General features: G+C 39.7%; 1 protein-coding gene across 1 annotated transcript in view; it reads left to right on the forward strand.

Moving 5' to 3' along the window:
* tmprss9.L (transmembrane serine protease 9 L homeolog) overlaps window positions 1-14,194 on the forward strand; it is a 91,704-nt gene that overhangs the window by 20,725 nt on the left and 56,785 nt on the right. The window contains exons 8-10 of the mRNA XM_018253950.2: window positions 11,285-11,456; window positions 12,794-13,068; window positions 13,358-13,494. Coding sequence (XP_018109439.1) covers window positions 11,285-11,456; window positions 12,794-13,068; window positions 13,358-13,494 — 584 coding nt within the window. The remainder of the gene's footprint in view (window positions 1-11,284; window positions 11,457-12,793; window positions 13,069-13,357; window positions 13,495-14,194) is intronic.

Below are 14,194 nucleotides of genomic sequence, written 5' to 3' on the forward strand. Positions count from 1 at the left end.
TCCTTCAATGGTGGCTTTGACAAGCAGCAGCTAAAAGTCTGATGATCTCTGCCTACACACAGAATAATAAAAAATGTTTGGTGCAGATTGTTGCTCTGACCCTACTACTGAATTTTCATAAAATGTTGCTGATAATTACTGCTGATAAATATTTATATATTTTTTATAGTGATTCACATACTGTATATAGGTATATTTATTGTTTATTTAATAAGTTTCTTGTAATTTTAGGGATAACATTAGGAGGCACATTTATCAATGGTTGAATTTCAAAATCATGTGAGTTTTAAAAACTCCTCTAAACTCCCATAAAATCGAAATTCAACCAATTTATTATTAAAATCGAATTGAATTCGGATGAATTGAAACACGAAAATTCAAGTCAAATTCGATCAAACTTGATTCGAGTTTTTTCTCCGAAAAGTCCTGTTGACTTAAGCAACAATTTGCCAGGATTTAGGTGGTGAATAGTCTAATTTGAATAACTCCCTAGTCGAATTTGACAGTTTTGACCATAAAAAAAAATTAGAAAATTCAAATTAGAATTTTCAAATCGACCCTTAATAAATCTGCTGCATAATGTGAATAACATATAAACAATTTTTATTTCAGATATTTTAATATATCTACCAAGTAAGTAATTACTACCCCCACTCTAAGATGAAATCACTTTTGCTTATACTTCGCCTTCAGAAATAATCTGAAGTAAGCCAAAGGTTAAGCACATACAGACCTAATACATTATCATATTCTAATATTCCCACTTGCAAAAATATAATTGACACACCCAGTAGAACTAGAGCTTTGCACTGAAAGCAATGCAGACTATACACATGGGATCCAAAATGTATTCACTGCATCAGTATCATGAGATAAACTTTAACAGTGTGGAACACAGTGTAGCAATGTGTTATAGGGCCCCATCATTGTTGCCTACATTGTATACAGCACTAATTCAGGAATATCAACAACTAAATGAATATCTCTGGAACACCTTTGTCCCATGGCTGTTGTTCTGCAAGTGCTTTTCATTTACCTTTAAAATTCTTTTGTTTTTGGTTATATTTTGGTACCCGAGGATGAGTAGAGTATAACAGTGCTTTATTAACAGGTTCATGCAGCCATTACACTTCAACAGTAACTTAAACTCATATACTTTTAAGCAGTATAGAAAGTACTAAGTATACTCAATATAACTATTGTGCACTATAAAACCTACAGGCCCTTTGTATAAACACCACATATTCCCCCTACAGTAGGAAAGCATTTGGGCAAGTGTAATAAACAGCAACAATTAAACAGTATGCATCTTAAAGCAATATTATGCATTATTTACATCACATAGTCCTTGGTCCATGCAGGTAGTATTTTGATTCCCTCAGTATGCCTTATAGGTTCATTTTCTTCGGGTCTATTGCAGTTGGCATCAGGAGTAGGAAAAAGTCTATAAGGCTTTATGCGGATCAGTTAGTAGAAGAGGGCTCACAAGCAGCTTTCACCAGCGACAGACTAACCTGAGGATGGAACAGGAAGAATGCGCTGTGAAAAGAGGCCGGAGAGTCCAAACGAAGTAACAGGAGTATGAAGGCTGAGGTCAAACAGGTCCGGGTTAGAGGCAGGCAGCTCAGGTTCATAAACGGGCTCGGGCCGGGGTCAGATGCAGGCAGAATAGGTTCGTAGTCAAGTCAGGCCGAGGTCGGGTGCAGGCAGAGTTCAAGCGAGTCAGGAATAGCCGGGTCAACAACAGGAGATCAAATCTATAACGCTGGGGTCTCTTGGAAGTGAACTAAGATAACCTAGCAGTTTGTTTGTATGTCAACTGAGTTGATATAGGCCTGGCGTGAACTCGCATGCACAAAAACGCCGGGCGACGCAACGCACGCACGAACATACGCATCGCGCGCAAAGACGCGCGCGCGACAATGCGCACGCCCGCGCACAGACGCACAGGCGCGCTTTCGCCGGTGACTGCGACAAACTACTTGCCTGCAAGGACGGACAGAACCAGACATCCCTTCCACACAACGGTGAGTGGCCTTACAGTGCCTCCCCCCAAGGAGCGGCCTCAGGACGCGAAACGAACCTGGCTTCTCTGGATGAGCTCGATGAAACCTCTGAAGAAGACTGGGAGTATGGAGATTAGATGCGGGTTCCCAAGAGTTCTCTTCCATACCATAACCCTTCCATTTGACAAGATACTGGATTTGTTTACCTCGAAATCTTGAATCCAAAATTTTCTCCACTTCAAACTCCTCCTGACCATCAACCAAAACCGCAGGAGGAGGAGGAATAGTCCATTCTTGAAAGATGTTAGGAATCACAGGTTTAAGAAAAGCCATATGAAAAACAGGATGTATCTTCCAAGAGCACGGTAGCTCAAGTTGAAATGTAACAGAATTAATCTGTTTAATAATGGAAAAAGGTCCCAGGTATTTCTGACCCAACTTCTTACTAGGGCAAGTTAGTCTCAAATTTACAGAAGACAACCATACCTTATCTCCGACTTTGAAGTTTGGCCCCGAAGAACGTCTACGGTCCGCATAATCTTTATAATCACGTTGTGCCTTGGCCATTGTCTCCTGTAGAGTTTTGAAATTTGAAGACAAAAAAGCAAGGCGATCCTGGACTGCAGGAACAGGTACTTCAGGTACAGAAGCTGGAAACATAGCCGGGTCAAGACCAAAATTTGCAAAAAATGGTGATTGTTGTATCGAAGAATTCTGCCAGAGGTAATAACGTTACCCAATCATCCTGAGCAAAGGAAGAAAAACATCGTAGATACTGCTCAAGAGTCTGGTTAGTCCTCTCCGTCTGTCCATTAGATTGTGGATGAAAGGCAGAGGATAATGAAACTTTGATCTGAAGTGCCTTACATAGTGCTCTCCAAAATTGGGAAGTGAACTGAACACCACGGTCAGACACAATTTCATCAGGAACTCCATGTAGACGAATCACCTCTCTAATGAAAGTTTCAGCCGTGACTGCGGCCGAAGGTAATTTATGTAATGATGAAAAATGTGCCATCTTGGTTAATCTGTCGACACAAACAAAAATCGTAGTTTGTCCTTGTGAAGGTGGCAACTCAGAAATAAAGTCCACTGAAACGGATCCCCAAGGACGCATTGGGATAGGAAGAGGTTGAAGTAACCCCAGTGGCTTGGAACGTGGACTCTTGAATCTAGCACAAGTCTCGCATGATGCCGTGCAATCTTTGGCTAAAGTTGGCCACCAAAAGAATCTTTTAGCTAAAATAATAGTCTTTTTAATACCAGGATGACCAGCAAGTTTTGAATCATGAACAGTTTTGAGAACATCGAGCCGAATCTCACTTGGTACAAAAATCTTTGCTCCAAAAAATAATAAATTAGACCTTCGAGACAAGAAATATCGACCGGAAATAACATCAGGTACCGAAGATGATGCTCTCTTTAAACGATCCATTAAAGATTCTTGAAGGAGAGAGAAAAAATTACTTGATTTCAGAATTGTTTCAGAAGAGGAGTTTGGAGTTGGGTCTGTGGAAAACATGCGAGAAAGGGCATCAGCTTTAACATTTTTACTACCTGGACGATAAGTAATGTGAAAACAGAATCTCATAAAAAACATTGCCCAACGAGCCTGTCTTGGTCTGAGACGTTTAGCGGAACGTAAATATTCAAGATTTCGATGATCTGTATATACGATGACTGGATGTTTAGCACCCTCAAGCAAGAATCTCCATTCCTCAAATGTGAGTTTAATCGCCAACAGTTCTCTGTCAGAGACATCATAGTTTTGTTCCGCTTTATTCAATTTCCTAGAAAAAAAAGCAACAGGATGTAGCTCCTCCTTGACTGTAGTTCTTTGAGACAAAATGGCTCCCACTGCAGATTCTGATGCATCTACCTCAACCACAAAAGGTAGAGTTGGATCAGGATGACACAAAATAGGGGCAGAAGTAAAAGTCTTCTTCAGAATGGAAAAGGCTACTTGTGCTTCGTCAGTTCAAACAAATTTTTTATTGGAACATGTAAGTTTAGTTATAGGAAGAATAATTTGAGAAAATTTTTTGATAAATTTCCTATAAAAATTTGAAAATCCTATAAAACTCTGAACAGACCGGCGATTAGTAGGGATTGGCCAGTCCAGAATGGCAGAGACCTTCTTGTGATCCATTTGAATTCCTTTAGACGAGATGATGAAACCCAAAAATTCCACAGATTCTCTTTCAAATTCACACTTCTCTAATTTCACATACAGACGATGGGTTCTGAGACGAGTGAAGACTTTTTTCATATGGATTCGATGCTCCTGAAGTGACTGTGAAAAAATAAGAATATCATCCAAATAAACAACTGCAAAAATATCAAGAAAGTCCCGTAAAACATCATTTGCAAAATGCTGAAATGTTGCGGGCGCGTTGCAAAGCCCGAATGGCATAACCAGATATTCGAAATGCCCATATCGGGTACGAAAAGCAGTCTTCCACTCATCTCCCTTGCGGATCCTCACTAAATTATAGGCTCCTCGCAGATCAAGTTTTGAAAAAATCTTTGCACCTCGAAGCTGTTGTACCAGTTCTGGAACAAGAGGAAGCGGATATCGATTTTTAATGGTTATTTTGTTCAATTCCCTGTAATCAATACATGGCCTTAATGAACCATCCTTCTTCCCTACAAAAAAAATACCAGCTCCTGCTGGGGACGTAGAATATCTTATGAACCCTTTGGCCAGGTTCTCGTCCACATAATCCTTCAGAGTCTTTAGTTCTGGCTCGGATAGCGGATAAATACGTCCAAAGGGTACTTGACTGCCAGGCAAAAGTTCAATCGGACAATCATATATTCTGTGAGGAGGTAATATGTCCGCACCTTTCTTGTCAAAAATATCTGCGAATTCTTGGTACTGTTCCGGAAGAGGATTAAGTTGGATACTTGAAGGCACTGCACATAACTGTTTCCCAAGGGGTTGTAGACAAGACGTTTCACAAAGTTCAGAGTAAAAGGTTACTTTTCCGGAGACCCAATCAATAACAGGATTATGCTTACGAAGCCACAGAAGACCTAAGATGACTGCAAATAATGGGGAGGCCACAACATCAAAACTCAATTGCTCAAAGTGAATTTTATTCAAACAAGTGATCAGGCAAATAGTCTCTTGAGTCACAGGTCCGGAGCTTATTGCAGAACCGTCCGCGACTCTAATAAAGACAGGACTCTCTTTAGACAGGGAGGAATGTGAAGATTATCCACTACTTGAGAGTCAATAAAGCACCCACTTGCACCAGAATCAACAAGGACTGGAAGATTCACCTGTTCCTCTCCCCACTGTAAATAAAGAGATACAATCAGTAAAGGGGAGTAGCTTAATGACTGATTAGTAACGGAAAAGGAAGTTCTTTTACTTGGGGAAGCTGGACGAATAGGGCAGGTTCGAAGAAGATGTCCTGCTTGCCCACAATAGAAGCATAAGTTAAGCCTTCGTCTTCTCAATCTCTCCTCAGTCGAAAGAGTGGGTCTGATAGTCCCGATTTGCATTGGCTCAGGGTCAGGAAGCACAGGAATGTTTCTCACTGGAGGAGGAGCTCTGGGAGTGACCCAAGAAGGAGAGGTCTCAGCAACTCTTTCAGTTCTCCTTTCGCGCAGTCTTATGTCCAATTGTACGGCCAGAAGAATCAATTCCTCCAGGGAGCCAGGAATTCCCACACGAGCAACCTCATCTTTTAAACCTATGGATAATCCCAACCGAAATTGATGTTTGAGTGCTGCATAATTCCACTCAGTCTCCACAGCAAGTTCCCGAAACTCCATAGCATAGTCCTCTACAGGCTGTCGGCCCTGAGAGAGAGCTCTTAATGCAGCTTCAGCAGTCTCAGTACGATGTGGATCGTCATAAATGACAGCCATGGCAGAAAAGAAGGTTTCCACAGATGAGAGTGCAGGGTTTTGTTGTTCCATAAGACGAAAGGCCCAGGACTGAGGTTGACCTTGAAGCAAGGAAATAATAAACCCCACCTTCACTTGATCTGTCGGATAAGATAAGGGTTTTAACGTAAAAAACAACTTGCAATTGTTAACAAAAAGTCTGAATTTCTTCCGGTCACCGGAAAATTTCTCTGGGAGAGATAACTTTGGCTCAGCAGCAGCGGAAGAGGCAGAAGTACTGGGTTGCTGTATATTTATAACAGGAGGTGGTCCAGCAGCAGGTTGCACATTCTGCAGCTGGTCCTGGAGTTGATTGTATCCTCCTTGTAGTTCTTGGACTGCTTGGGTGAGAGCAGCCAGTTTCTGTGTCATTTGACTTAACACAGATTCCTCTTCTTCTTGATCCATGGCTAGGTTATACTATAAGGCTTTATGCGGATTAGTTAGTAGAAGAGGGCTCACAAGCAGCTTTCACCAGCGACAGACTAACCTGAGGATGGAACAGGAAGAATGCGCTGTGAAAAGAGGCCGGAGAGTCCAAACGAAGTAACAGGAGTATGAAGGCTGAGGTCAAACAGGTCCGGGTTAGAGGCAGGCAGCTCAGGTTCATAAACGGGCTCGGGCCGGGGTCAGATGCAGGCAGAATAGGTTCGTAGTCAAGTCAGGCCGAGGTCGGGTGCAGGCAGACTTCAAGCGAGTCAGGAATAGCCGGGTCAACAACAGGAGATCAAATCTATAACGCTGGGGTCTCTTGGAAGTGAACTAAGATAACCTAGCAGTTTGTTTGTATGTCAACTGAGTTGACATACAACTCGCATGCGCAAAAACGCCGGGCGACACAACGCACGCATGAACATACGCAGCGCGCGCAAAGACGCGCGCGCGACAATGCGCACGCACATCAAAGCGCACGCACTACTTGCCTGCAAGGACGGACAGAACCAGACATCCCTTCCACACAACGGTGAGTGGCCTTACAAAGTCCTTCATCAAATGGAGCTTCTCCAAAGTCATTCCTCACAGGAGCAAGACGACTTGCATTCCATATGCGTCCATCAAACAGTTCATATGTGTATGGTTACTGGCGTCTCACGTGGTGTAGTAAATTTAGATTGGCCTTGTTTCAGTATTCCTGGTTTCTTAATTCTGACTAAAGATCCAGGCTGAAAGTGCACTTCATTGCACTACATTTTCTGTCCGTATAAGCCTTGCATTTGGCTTGTTGACATTTGACATGTCAGCAGTATATGATTTTGTAGGCAAAGTATTTCGTGGAAGTTTGATGTCTGCAACATGTAACTTAGTGTGCATCTGTCTGTCATGTAATAATTCAGCTGGAGATGATTGGGTTGCTGCATGGCGCGTTGTGCTGTAGTTATGTAGGAACTCTGTTGTAAATACTTTCCAAGATTTTCCAGTAAGATTTGCTGTCTGTAGTGCTTCTTTCAGACTTCTGTTGAATCGCTCGATTTCTCCATTTCCAATGCACAATATTCCTCTCTCTCAGAAAGAATTCAAACTCAGATAAGACAAACTGTGGTCTGTTGTCTGATATTAACTCCTTTGGATTACCTCCTCTGCTGAAGACTGTAGACAGAAATGTTATTACTGTAGTTGATGTTATATGAGAAACAAATGCAATTTAGGCCATTTACTGTAATAGTCTATCAAGGTTATAGCAAATCTACAGTCTATAGGAGCATCTGTAAAAGAACCCACAATATCAATAGCAAGTTTTCCCCATGCTGAATCAGGAACTGGTACTGGCTGAAGTGGTGGTGTATGTATGATAGCTGTTTTGCCATGATTTTGACAAGTAACACAAGAATGAATGACAGTTACCACATCAGCATCCATTGTTGGCCACCAGTATAGTTCTCATAGTCTTTGTTTTGTACGTACAATTCCTTAATGACTCTTATGTGCAAGTTGTATGCGCTTTTTTTGCAAGGTCTCTGGTACCAATAAGCGTGAGCTCCACGGACAACGCAGCCATCTACTAAGGACAGTTCATGTCTAATCCTGTAGTAAGGTTGAAGATCAGGACTGAATTTCTTCTTAGCATTTGGCCATTTGCTTTGTAAGATGTCCCGTAGTTTTACTTGAATTGGACATGTGAGGTAAGCTTGCTTAAAATCAGCAGCTGTAACTGTAAATGATAGTAAATCAATAGTCAATGCTACAACTTCTATGTCCTCACCCAGTATATCAGAAGCTGCAGGTAAAGGTAAACATGACAAACAATCAGCAGTAACATTTTTCAAACCTGGTTTGTATTGCATTTTGTAGTTGAAATTCGTAACCTTGCTGACCTAGCTATACGCATTCCAGCTCTTCCTAGTCCCTTTGTTGTAAGCAGTGTAGTTAAAGGGCTATGATCAATGCATAAGGCAAATTCTCTACCCCATAGGTGGGTTCTCCATTTTTCTGTTGCCCAAACACACGCTAGAGCTACTTTTTCAACAGTTGAATACTTACACTCTGCCTCTGTAAGTGTTCTGGATGCAAATGCAACAGTTTTCTCTGCATGATCAGCATGGATCTGTGTGAGAATTGCACCAACGCCATAGTCTGAAGCATCTGTAGTAACCATAGTGGGTAGTGCAGGATCAAATAAAGCTAGGGCTGGACTGTTCACAATTAGCTGTTTCACTATTTCAAAGCTATGTTGAGCAGACTCTGACCACACCAGACTTAAAGTTCCACGTAGTAATGCTCTTAGTGGCTCCACAACTGAAGAATAGTTGGAAATAAACTTAGAATACCAGGAAGTAAGACCTAAGAAAGCTCGTAAGGTCTGGAAATGAGGTGGAGTAGGTGCTTGTGAAACAGAGTTGACATGGTCAGGGTCAGGCAGTAATCCATCTTGTGAAATTATATGACCCAGAAATGACAGCGGAGTTTGTCTGAAGTGGCATTTGGAAAGGTTCCGTTTCCGTTCAGAACATTTTTTAGGTACTTGTCATGAATATCCATAGTTGGAGCGCAGAAAATTATATCATCCAAGTAGCATTGTACACCAGGTATGCCATGGAGTATATAAGACATCAGTCTTTGAAAACAACTTGGTGCTGAAGCCAGTCCATAAGGTACTCGCTTGAACCGAAACAAACCATCATGGGTGATAAATGCATCAATACTTGATGATAAGCACTCTGAAGATCCAGGGTAGAAAATAATTTTCCTCCTCAGAGTTCTGAAAATATTTCTTCTATGTGTGGCAACGGATGATTATTCATAATAACTGTTTCATTAGGTTCACAGAGATCAACACACAATCAATACCTCCAGTTTTCTTCATTGTTACAACAATTGGTGAAACCCATTCGGAGGATTCTGATTTTTCAATCACATCTTGCTCTACCAGTTTCTTTAGTTCCTGTGAGACAGTCTTCCTTATAGGGGCAGATTCACTAAAGGGCGAAGTGACTAACGCTGGCGAAAATTCGCCAGCGTGACGTCTTTTTGACACTTTGCCAATTTACTAAAGGTAGCTGGCATAAATTTCGCTAAGGAGATAGATTCTGGCGCAACTTCGCACTCTAACGCCAGGCGAATTTACGGCCTGGCGAAAGAGCGTTACTACACAAATTCACTAAGTTTTTGATTTTACTGACCCTTACCTCTATCGCCAGACTTGCCTTCGCCACCTCAGACCAGGCGAAGTGCAATAGAGTAGATAGGAGTTCCTCAAAAAAAAGTTTAAAAAAAAAGTCCCAAAAAACACTGGCGTTTTTTCCTATTTAAAGGGTGATAAACTGAAAAAGACCGTAAATTTTTTTTCCAGGTATCCTCCTTCCCCCCTACATTTGCTAACATATGGCACCTAAACTATACTGTGGGCACATGTGTAGGGCATTGTAACAACTTTTATATAAAGCCATCGCTGGCTATTGAGGCGATTGCCCCATAGAGTAGGGCAATCACCTCAATTTCAGGCAAACTGTTTTTACATCTGGTCTCAACTTAACTTTGTGTACAAAGTTCTTTGCACAGCCCAGTGAAGTGTTGCTTTGTGGATAAATGTAAAAGTCACATTTTGCAGTATTTGATTCAAATTGTACAGTCACTGGCAAGCAACCAAGAACAGGGATTGGATCCTTTAAGTAACTGACCAGTCTCAGGGCAGGTGCAACAAGTGGATCTTTTGCAAAGTATTTCAAGAAAACATCCTTTGGTAGTATAGAAACAGCTGAAGCTGTATCAAGCATCAGGTTAATGGAGTGTCCCTTGTCAGCAGAAGCAGTATTGACATTGACAGTGCATATAAACTTGTCTGAAATAAATGTATCAGCTTTAGCCACACTTAATACCATAAAATTTGAAGCAGTGACTTCATGAACATGTTTAGCAGAACTACGGCAGATCTCAGCAAAATGTCCTACTTTTTTGCATTTGCGGCACTGTACAGCTTTTGCAGGACATGTAACATGATTTGCAGTATGTTGTATTGAACCACAGTGGAAGCAGTATTTTTTTATTTGTATTTGTTGCAGTGTATTTGAATCTCTTTCCTTAGCACTGTATTTTGCCTGTGACTGTGCATTATTAGGCCATATTGCTGGATTCACAATCTGTACATTCCCAGCAGTTCCCTGACTGAGAGTTTTAGCCTGTGCAATTTGTCTAGCAACTGTAATAGCCTTTGCAAGGGTTAAATCCTGCTCTAGGAGCAGTCTCTCTCTCTCTCTCATGTGAGGTGAGTTTGTTTTTTCCACTATTTGGAATTCATCTTAGAATTTCATCTGTTAGATTCCCAAAGTCACAGGTAACAACCAGCTCTCTCAAATCTGCTACAAATTATTCTGTGGATTTGCCATTATGTTGTCCATGTTGGTGGAATTTATATCTTTCAGCCACCACACTTACACTTGGCACGAAAAAGTTCTTTATAGCAGTAAGTGCAGTTTCATAAGTATTATTAGCTAACGGTAATGTATAGAATATACACTGTCCCTCTGCTCCCAGGCAGTGAATAAGTAAAGCACGCTTTCTAGCAGCAGAAATCTCCCCTTGGTCAGCAGCAATAATGTAATTTTCAAACATACGGATCCAAGTAGTAAAAGGTATGGTAGGCTCACCAGGGTTTGGGAGAAAAGGTGCAGGCTGCGGCAGAGGTAGAAGAGACATCTCATCGCCAATTTGTTATGTTTTGGTAGCCGAGGATGAGTAGAGTATAACTCTGCTTTATTAGCAGGTTCATGCAGCCATTACACTTCAACAGTAACTTCAACTCTAATACTTTTAAGCAGTATAGAAAGTATTATGTATACACAGTATAACTCTTGTGCACAGTGACACCTACAGGCCCTTTGTATAAACACCACATTTTTCCTTAATATATTTTCTTGATTATCTGGTAATCCCTGTGCCTCTTTTAGATTGCGGTAACCGGCCCGCCATGCAGAAAACCAACAGAATAGTTGGTGGATCAGATGCTACTAAAGGAGAATTTCCTTGGCAGGTCAGCCTAAGGGAGAACAATGAACACTTCTGCGGAGCAACCATTATTGGTGACAAGTGGCTGGTGTCTGCAGCTCATTGCTTCAATGAGTAAGCACCAAAAATCTAAATACACCTTTTCATATTCCAAGAACTATGCCTTTTTACCCTTTCCTTTCCTGCTTGTGCTCCATTTCTCATCAAATGAAGTTTAAGTATACAAAAGTTAATTAACTGTTAACCTTTAGGGGCATATTTATTATGTGGTGTAAAAAACAGAGGAATAATTTGCCACACATCCCCAGGGCTGGATGTACATAGACGGCACCTGCCATAGTTTGTTGCCCCATCCCTTCCCTTTATTCACACAATTTTTCAAATCGTATCTCCTGTGCATCCACAGTGTTTCTGAACCAATATGCCACCCCCTAAAATCCTGCCCTAGGCCCTGGGCCCTGGTGGCCTTTCCACAAATCCAGATCTGCACAGTGCCATCACAGCACCACTGTGTAAAAATGGCATAAAAATTGTGTAATTTTTTTTGCGTTTTTCTTTGAGCAAAATCAAGAGCAAAAGTAAATCTGGCATTCACATGGCGTAAAATAAACCTTGATAAGTTCTCCATTAATTTTACACAGCTTTTTCCAAAGTTTTCTCTGCAAATTTCATTTTACACAGCATAATAAATAGGCCCCTTAGTGTATGTATACCGTATCTTAAGACTGCTCAATCACATGTACTTGTAAGATAATTTAACCATACTTTCAACAAGAAATTCTTTCATTGTCTACCTATTTAAAACATAGCAAAACTAAATGACATTGATTGATCTATGCCATGCTCACTTCATAATTACCAAATCTTGTTTTGTGCAGGTTACTTCTACCCAAAAATGTTCTTTCTATTCATGAGCAACCTTATTTTGAAAGTCCCATATTGCCCAGAGGGCAATGTGTCCATTTTAGGGAGTATTTTTCCACAATCTATATTTTGAACTAAAAATACAAAACATATTATTACTTATTATTACAAATAATTATACAATTATTATTATATAAACATATATATATATATATATATATATATATATATATAATTTCCATACATATACTATCAAACACAATCGTGGATTGATAGATAGATAGATAGATAGATAGATAGATAGATAGATAGATAGATAGATAGATATACTTATTTTTTATATCTATATAATAGAAAACTCACATGTAGCACTATGTGCTCTTGGACATTCAAAATAGTATTTGCTGCACCATGCTACTGATATGAACCAGACACTCATGAGATAAGTCTGCAATTTTTTGCTTGGATTGTGCTACTACTTTATTTCACAAAAAATCTTACACATACTAAACACTGAGATATCTCCCAGTACATGAAAACATTTTGCAGAAACAAGATTTTGACAATGTTTTTTAAAACTTTTTTAGCTTCCAGGACCCAGCAGTGTGGGTAGCTTACATAGCAACTACCTCTCTGAGTGGCACAGACAGCAGCACAGTTAAGGCCACAATTAAGAACATCATCAAGCACCCTTCTTATAACCCAGACACAGCTGATTATGATGTGGCTGTATTAGAACTGGATTCAGCGCTCAAGTTCAATAAGTACACTCAACAAGTCTGCCTCCCAGATCCAACTCATGTATTCCCAGTTGGCAAGAAATGTATTATCACTGGATGGGGCTACCTTAAGGAGGACAACTGTAAGACTCTTTCATTTGTTTCTCATTTTATTTTTCAAATTATATTCCTCTGCAGTTAAAAATCTCTGTCATTGAGTAGAACTATTTGTAAGGAAAAAGTGTAAGAGATTATAGCGTTAAGCACTGTTTAATCGTTTATAAACTATGTGAGATAAACAGTATTCAAGAACTGTAATATTTTTAGTGCTTAACTTCTTCAATTAACAGTTTTATTTCTTAATACAGTGAAAATATGCGGCAATAGTGGTCTGAAGGAAAATAATGACTGTTTTGTTTTTTTTAAATTAAGTGGTAAAGCCTGAAGTTCTACAAAAAGCAACTGTTGCCATTATGGACCAATCCCTGTGCAATAGCCTCTACAGCAATGTGGTGACAGAAAGAATGCTGTGTGCTGGTTACATGGAGGGAAAGATTGATTCCTGCCAGGTAAGACAAGAACAAATCTGTTATTAAATATCATTTACTAGGAAGGTGAATAATTGTTTGACATGAATACAAAAGAAAACAAAAGTAGTGGGCAGTAGTGTATAACTGTAACAATGTGTGTTTAATTATAGATAAAAAGGAAGCATAAAAAAAAATAAAATAAATGAAAGTCATGCTGACACATGGGGAAAATAGCCAAATACTAAACTGTATGTTCTAAGTTTTATTAAAAACATATAATTAATGACTCATAAAATAAACTCTCACTTAATGCAGATTTCCTTTAAACTCTATCCCTTGTCAGTTCATCACACACATCCTTCAAAACAAATAACAAAAAAGGCATATATATATATATATATATATATATATATATATATATATATATATATATATATTATTCAAAATTATTTTAAAAAACTCACTTGCTTTCTGTTTGACAGACTTTTCAATACTGTATGTATAACACAAGGCCAAGGTAAAACTGAAGTGGCCCAAGAACAGGTGATGGTAAATGCCCTACAATGTCAAAGCTTTGAATCCATCTAGGAATCTATCTGTTCTGTCTGGCATGCACAACTACCATCAAAATAACCTAACAATCTAATTTGAGATTTAATGCTTTGAAATAAAAATAACGCAGAGTACAAAATTTAACTGTTGCATTTGATATTCAGTAAAATTAGAGAATTGGCCAATG

This window comes from Xenopus laevis, chromosome 1L, assembly GCF_017654675.1.
Source record: "Xenopus laevis strain J_2021 chromosome 1L, Xenopus_laevis_v10.1, whole genome shotgun sequence".
NCBI classification, from domain to species: Eukaryota; Metazoa; Chordata; class Amphibia; order Anura; family Pipidae; genus Xenopus; species Xenopus laevis.